This window comes from Lupinus angustifolius, unplaced genomic scaffold, assembly GCF_001865875.1.
Source record: "Lupinus angustifolius cultivar Tanjil unplaced genomic scaffold, LupAngTanjil_v1.0 Scaffold_74_4, whole genome shotgun sequence".
NCBI lineage: Eukaryota > Viridiplantae > Streptophyta > Magnoliopsida > Fabales > Fabaceae > Lupinus > Lupinus angustifolius.
This window is the reverse complement of record NW_017723540.1, coordinates 8151-16312: the sequence shown is the minus strand read 5'-3', so window position 1 is coordinate 16312 and position 8162 is coordinate 8151. Positions and strand designations below refer to the sequence as shown.

The 8162-nt window shown below is 37.4% G+C and overlaps 2 protein-coding genes and 1 long non-coding RNA gene across 3 annotated transcripts in view; 1 reads left to right on the top strand and 2 right to left on the bottom strand.

Moving 5' to 3' along the window:
* The window catches only part of LOC109339353 (extensin-2-like), a 2146-nt gene extending 438 nt beyond the window's left edge, over positions 1-1708 (bottom strand). The window contains exon 1 of the mRNA XM_019576774.1: positions 6-1708. Within this exon, the coding sequence (XP_019432319.1) occupies positions 6-1708 (1703 nt within the window). The remainder of the gene's footprint in view (positions 1-5) is intronic.
* A 3110-nt stretch (positions 1709-4818) lies between these two features.
* On the top strand, positions 4819-6192 carry LOC109339352 (extensin-2-like; the record flags this gene model as incomplete). The annotated part of the gene is made up of 4 exons (XM_019576773.1): positions 4819-5117; positions 5181-5856; positions 5890-5952; positions 5986-6192. Coding segments are annotated over exons 1-4 (1176 nt in total), but the record flags the coding sequence as incomplete, so codon positions are not given.
* A 6-nt stretch (positions 6193-6198) lies between these two features.
* On the bottom strand, positions 6199-6724 carry LOC109339350. The gene is made up of 3 exons (XR_002106653.1): positions 6431-6724; positions 6284-6379; positions 6199-6235 (listed from the first exon to the last, which is right to left on the bottom strand). It is a non-coding gene; the product is annotated as an uncharacterized LOC109339350 (long non-coding RNA).
* Between the last annotated feature and the right edge of the window lie 1438 nt (positions 6725-8162).

Sequence of the window (8162 nt, the reverse complement as noted above, 5' to 3'; positions counted from 1 at the left end):
GAGACTTTTCAGTGTATGCTGGAGGAGGTGGAGACTTGTAGACATAAGGAGGGGGTGGTGACGGGGATGGTGGTGGAGGGGACTTGTAGATGTATGGAGACTTTTCAGTGTATGCTGGAGGAGGTGGAGAGTTGTAGACATAAGGAGGAGGTGGTGATGGAGATGGTGGTGGAGGTGACTTGTATATGTATGGAGACTTTTCAGTGTATGCTGGAGGAGGTGGAGAGTTGTAGACATAAGGAGGAGGTGGTGATGGAGATGGTGGTGGAGGTGACTTGTATATGTATGGAGACTTTTCAGTGTATGCTGGAGGAGGTGGAGACTTGTAGACATAAGGAGGGGGTGGTGATGGAGATGGTGGTGGAGGAGACTTGTATATGTATGGAGACTTTTCAGTGTATGCTGGAGGAGGTGGAGATTTGTAGACATAAGGAGGGGGTGGTGACGGGGATGGTGGTGGAGAGGACTTGTAGACATATGGAGACTTTTCAGTGTATGTTGGAGGAGGTGGAGATTTGTAGACATAAGGAGGGGGTGGTGACGGGGATGGTGGTGGAGAGGACTTGTAGACATATGGAGACTTTTCAGTGTATGTTGGAGGAGGTGGAGATTTGTAGACATAAGGAGGGGGTGGTGACGGGGATGGTGGTGGAGGGGACTTGTAGATGTATGGAGACTTTTCAGTGTATGCTGGAGGAGGTGGAGACTTGTAGACATAAGGAGGGGGTGGTGACGGGGACGGTGGTGGAGGGGACTTGTAGATGTATGGAGACTTTTCAGTGTATGCTGGAGGAGGTGGAGACTTGTAGACATAAGGAGGGGGTGGTGACGGGGACGGTGGTGGAGGGGACTTGTAGATGTATGGAGACTTTTCAGTGTATGCTGGAGGAGGTGGAGACTTGTAGACATAAGGAGGGGGTGGTGACGGGGACGGTGGTGGAGGGGACTTGTAGATGTATGGAGACTTTTCAGTGTATGCTGGAGGAGGTGGAGACTTGTAGACATAAGGAGGGGGTGGTGACGGGGACGGTGGTGGAGGGGACTTGTAGATGTATGGAGACTTTTCAGTGTATGCTGGAGGAGGTGGAGACTTGTAGACATAAGGAGGGGGTGGTGACGGGGACGGTGGTGGAGGGGACTTGTAGATGTATGGAGACTTTTCAGTGTATGCTGGAGGAGGTGGAGAGTTGTAGACATAAGGAGGAGGTGGTGATGGAGATGGTGGTGGAGGTGACTTGTATATGTATGGAGACTTTTCAGTGTATGCTGGAGGAGGTGGAGAGTTGTAGACATAAGGATGAGGTGGTGATGGAGATGGTGGTGGAGGTGACTTGTATATGTATGGAGACTTTTCGGTGTATGCTGGAGGAGGTGGAGACTTGTAGACATAAGGTGGGGGTGGTGAAGGTGGAGATTTATAGACATATGGAGACTTTTTAAAGTATGCTGGAAGAGATGGAGACTTATAGACATAACTAGAAGGTGGTGGATGAGGAGATTTGTAAACATATGGAGGATATTTGTAAACATGTTGAAGCGGTGATTTGGGATAGTATATAGGATGTTGTGGATGCTTTGGTTGGTTATAATGGGTTGGCTTGGATCCATAGTAAGAGTTATAATCTGCAGCAACACTAATAGTGATTAGGCAAAATGCCACAACATAGAAGAGTTGAGGCCAGTGCCTCTGCCCTGGCGAGTGTCCCATATCTTTTGTGAGTTTGAATCTCTAGTTCTTCCTTAGAAGATTTATTATGTTCTAATACTTGCTTCTCAAAGTATGCAAAGTAACCCTTTTTATAGTGTTGGCCTTCAATCATGGCTATGTAGTATTTCTTTGTTAAATGCATTAACAGTGGGTATCCACAATTTTAAATACGAATGCTACATACCCTTTTGTCAAAAGCATTTAATATTGGAAGTTGTGGTTTCCCATTAAGTGATTTTATATATGTCATAGTACTTGTTAATAGAAGTCATGGGAAGAGGGTTGGTACTAATTGGTAATGGGATGGCTTAACTGAAGTACTTGTTAGACTTTAGGATTAAATATTGTACAAGTAATATACGACTCAAATTAAGGAATGAAGATTAGCCATTCTATTTTTAATAGCTAATGGTGTTAATTGAAAGTTGACATATATTTAAAAAGAAAATCAAAAAATTAAAATATCAAAAATAAATTTTTTAAATAGAATTTGATTGATTTGGAATAGAGAAACAAATAGAAACAAATCCCAGTTCCAAATTAAGCACCCAGCTCTAATTAGTTCCACTAGTTTTATTTTTTATAGAAACGGTGACTATGATAATGCCTAAGCCCTAAAGTGTGTGAAATATCATAAGTCAAATACCCATTTGCCTCTCTAATCTGTCTTTTCCTGACATGATTTGGTTATTTCATGTATAGTTTGATTAGCTTTGTTAATTATTATTTTATGATTTGATTGATTGTGGGTGAATGAAGTAACAATAAAAAATTATACCAAGCATGTCAGTCCATGAAATCATAGCAGAATATTGTCTATATAAACAGAAGTATTAAATTAAATCATAATACAATATAGTTTTTTATATATTATTAACAAATTTTCCACTATTAATTTGTATTATTCTTATTTAAGAGTCAATAATAGTTAATAAATTAATAGTGAATAATTTGTTAATAATATAAAAATTATCACTTATATTATCAATATATATATATTACATCTTACTAACGTTATGCATGCTAAAATATGATTCAACCCACGCTCCCATATTTCTTTGCCAAATCCAACTTCACAGTTTAGAGAGGGAAAAATAAAACACAAATAAGTATTCAAGGATAAACCGAAGATGTCAGGAAATAGCTCCTTGCAACATATAGAGCAGTTCTTAAGAAAACAATAATAGAACAAAATAAAAGGCAGGTAATTCAACATATGCCAAAATGAACACTAAATTAAAGTATTTACTAGTTCATGATAAATAAATAAATACAATTTTGCTACCATTTTTTTATCCCTCACTTCTCACATCTAAATCCTAATTAACCACCTATAATTTACTCGTTTTTTTTCCAAAGTAAAAGACTTTTGATAAATGGTTATAAAATAGGGAGATTTCTTTTTAAAAAGTGTTGTGTGAATTCTTGAATCATATTAATTGATAAGCATCATTGGACCCAATTTGGATTCTAAAAAACTTGATTTCACAAAGTAAAATAGGCGCATATAATATTTTTTGGTTTCCCATTTATACCATCGCACTGAAGGTATTCTTGTTTAAACTAGAATTCACATATATGTGAGGCTAACTTTCCTAGCAGATATTTTTTCCATCCACAAATCACGAACCCGAGACTTTACTTAAGAAGAATCAAACATATAACACTTGAAACAATGCCCCGTTATTAGTCACATATAATATTGCTATTGAGAAACGCACAACCTTATAAACTTTAAACACTTGAATTTTTGTATTGATGGTTTGATAAATTCTGAAGTTTGGAGTAGTATACCACTCCTGGTATCTCATTCCAATATAACTTGCCTTGTTAATGCTAAAGCATCTCTTCCAACAGCTAGCATGAAACAATATATAACCTAGGGTTTGTATTATAATCCTCACTGGTACATTTCCAGATTATGCAGTTTGTTTCATTTGAAGATTATGCGTATCAGGGAGCCTTAGATTTTAGAAACATAAGTGATGGTAAATTTTGTGCAGTTACTCCTTATGCACTTACAAAATTATAAGAAACCCGATCTAATTAAGGAGGTAATAGTTAGGGATAGAATACGTTATAATATTTATAAACTAGTACATCGGGGTCAAGCACTCAATCACAAAGATGTAGAGGTGAAATCAATTCCAAGTTAAAATATATTAGGTGTTAACAATTATGATAAAGAGTATCAAGTTCATTGGAATATTGACTAAAATGCTGCACATGATAATTCGTGAATGCACTTCGTTTTGAAGATTTTCTTTTTTGTTTTTTTGGTTATATATATAATTCATTTTTAGGGTGCTAAACTAATCAGCACTGTATACCTCTGAAGGGAACAAATGGAAAAAGCTAGTGAGATATGATAAAGAATGAGGCATAAGTGACTTATATTTTATAACAAAGGAATAAATTTTAGCTTTCTGCATCCAAAATTCCATGATGTCATTTTGATTGATCAGATATATTGCCGAACTTTATTTGATTAGGAGAAAGAAATGTTTGTTGAATGTGAAGTTTGGTTCACTTTAGACCGCTTTTTTTAAGTTTAGCTTGTTGGATGTTTAATGTTGAACTTTAGAAAATAAAAATAGAAAATGTTATTTCTCTGTTGTTTGACATTCTTGGGGAAAAGATGAAGATTGTCATTCTTAAAGAATTTGGAAACAAACTAATATTCCTTTGACTTACAACTTCCTAATTTTTCCCTCCTTATTAGTAAATATGGTATTTGATTTTATTATTTTGTGCATCTTATAATCTTATATTCATAAATTGATGGAGTGCATAAATTGATCCCCTCTTGGTTGCTTTACACGTGTGGTCCAGGAGCTTATAAAATTCCATCTTATTATAATCCCATTACCAATTAGTACCAACCCTCTTTCCATGACTTTGTTCCTAGCTCATATTGTGATGACTATGAGAAATATAAACTCATCACATAATGGGATACCACAACTTCAAATATTAAATGCTTTTGACAAAAGGGTATGTAGCATTCATATTTTAAATTGTGAATCCACACTGCTAATGTATTTAAGAAAGAAAAGAAATATTCCAGAGCTATGATTGAAGGCCAACACTATAAAAGGGGTTACATTGCATAGTTTGAGAAGCAAGTATTAGAAATAAATCTTCTAAGTAAGAACTAGAGATTGAAAATCACAAAAGATATGGGAACCTCACCAGGAAAGAGGCATTGGCCTCAACTCTTCTATGTTGTGGCATTTTGCCTAATTGCTATTAGTGTTGCTGCTGACTATAATCCTTACTATGGATCCAAGCCAACCGATTATAGCCCACCAAAGCAAGCAGAATATTTAACTTATGATCATGAATTACCCCAAGAACATGTTCACAAATCTCATCCATATGTTTACAAATCTCCTCCTCCACCATCTCCATCACCGCCACCTCCTTATATTTACAAGTCTCCACCTCCTCCAGTATACGTTGAAAAGTCTCCTTATACCTATAAGTCTCCACCTCCTCCATCACACGTTGAAAAGTCTCCTTATGTCTACAAGTCCCCTCCACCACCATCACCACCACCTCCATATATTTATAAATCCCCTCCACCACCTCCTCATCATGTTCACATTCCATCATATCACATTCCCTACATCTACAAGTCACCACCCCCTCCTTATGTCTACAAATCTCCACCTCCTCCAGCATACACTGAAAAGTCTCCATACGTCTACAAGTCTCCACCACCACCATCTCCTCCTTATGTCTACAAGTCTCCACCTCCTCCAGCATACACTGAAAAGTCTCCATACGTCTACAAGTCTCCACCACCACCATCTCCATCACCACCCCCTCCTTATATTTACATGTCTCCACCTCCTCCAGCATACACTGAAAAGTCTCCATACGTCTACAAGTCTCCTCCACCACCATCTCCATCACCACCTCCTCCATATGTCTACAAGTCTCCACCTCCTCCAGCATATACTGAAAAGTCTCCATACATCTACAAGTCTCCTCCACCACCATCTCCATCACCCCCCCCTCCTTATGTTTACAAGTCTCCACCTCCTCCGGTATACACTGAAAAGTCTACATACGGGTACAAGTCTCCTCCACCACCATCTCCATCACCCCCCCCTCCTTATGTTTACAAGTCTCCACCTCCTCCGGTATACACTGAAAAGTCTACATACGGGTACAAGTCTCCTCCACCACCATCTCCATCACCCCCCCCTCCTTATGTTTACAAGTCTCCACCTCCTCCGGTATACACTGAAAAGTCTACATACGGGTACAAGTCTCCTCCACCACCATCTCCATCACCCCCCCCTCCTTATGTTTACAAGTCTCCACCTCCTCCGGTATACACTGAAAAGTCTACATACGGGTACAAGTCTCCTCCACCACCATCTCCATCACCCCCCCCTCCTTATGTTTACAAGTCTCCACCTCCTCCGGTATACACTGAAAAGTCTACATACGGGTACAAGTCTCCTCCACCACCATCTCCATCACCCCCCCCTCCTTATGTTTACAAGTCTCCACCTCCTCCGGTATACACTGAAAAGTCTACATACGGGTACAAGTCTCCTCCACCACCATCTCCATCACCACCCCCTCCTTATGTTTACAAGTCTCCACCTCCTCCAGCATATGTTGAAAAGTCTCCATATGTCTACAAATCTCCACCTCCTCCACCACATGTTGAAAAGTCTCATTATGTTTACAAGTCTTCTCCATCACCACCACCTCCATATGTTTATAAATCTCCTCCACCACCTTCTCATCATGCCCACATTCCATCATATCACATTCCTTACCTTTACAAGTCACCACCTCCACCAGCTACAACAACAGTCTATTAAGTTTACAGTTGTTGTAACTTGAATTGTTTCAGCCAAATTATGCCACCGATAATTGCAATTTCTTTCCGGACTTCATCAATAATTTGGGGTTAACTAAAGATCCTCAATGAGTGGATTCATGTTGTGTTATTCTTTAGTTTTATTATTTTATAAGCTTGTTTTACAAGATATTATATATTGTAACTGGTTTTTGTCAAATTTCTATTTCCTTATTTGTGTTGTATCTAAATATACTTCCCCTTCAATATTAGAAACTTATTTGATAATACTCTTCTGTTGCCAAATTAAACTGTTGTCACAAACTTTAATTTGAAACCCACACTTTAAAAATGCCTTATAAAACAATTGTGTGAATCACCATATCTCATAAACGTTGTTCACTTTTTATTTTATATATTGTATGCTAAATAAGCAACATGCCTAGCTGGGTCATACATGATGGACAAGCCAAAGCTAATATGCGAACCGCATATTAGTTCGTTTTGAAGCAACTGTTTTATAGCTGTTAGATAAAAAAACTTGGTAACTGATTACTGTTTTATGCACCTTTTAGAAGTCATGAAAGACATCCATGACTTATGTATAAAAAATAAAGTTGTTCATAGAAGTCGTTAAAGGCATGCACGACTTCTGTACATGAAATAAAATCATGAATGGAAGTCAGTTTTCTATAATACGACTTCTGAGTAATTTAATAAATAAGTTACATTGCAGCTCATTTGGTAAATAGGAATATTTTAAGTGGTTGTGGGTTCTAACCCTATGTTCATTATTTTAAATTCTTTTTTTAGGTAAAAAGCCCACAATGATTAATCTTCCAAAAATGTTGATTTATAACAAGTAGTTTAAAATGGTGAATTCAAGATTCGATCCTACTTTTCTATTTACTAAATGAGCTACAAGATAATTTGTTCATTACATTTACTTAGAAGTCGTCTTATGGCAACACGACTTTCAATGATGACTTTATTTCCCACACAGAAGTCGTGAACGCCTTTAACAACTTTCATGAATGAGTTTATTTTTTATGTGGATGTCTTTCACGACTTCCATGCATAAGATTTCTACCCAGTTACCGGTTGAAAATTAATGGCTGAGATTTCAAGAAAACTGATCTAACCGCTGGTATTCAGTTCACATCCATTCGAACTATCTCATAGTTCGCATGTTAGCTTTGGCCCACATGAATATTATGAGTATTGTTGAAAATGATTACCCAATTGGCCTAATGGAAGTGAAAGATTAGAATGAGGGGTTGAGTTTTGGTAAAGGAAATGGAATCACGGCCTCTAACTATGCCAATAATACTAATGATTTGAGTGAAGATGGAATGAATATCACCTATCTCATTTGGTGTCCATTCAATTAGAAAGTAATATTTAATTAAAAAGAAAAATTATAAAAATATAAACTAATAGTTTTATATTATTTATTGGAATTTGATTGACTAAGGTATAGGAGAATGAACTTTTTGAGACATTAATGGCAAGATAGGCAAAGGGGGTCTTCATTTTTTTCGTTACATTAGAAAACCTAAAAAAACATAAAGAAAAGACTCAATTGTCTAGACTGATCAGTTGCTAGATAAGACTGACAATCAGTGACTTCTC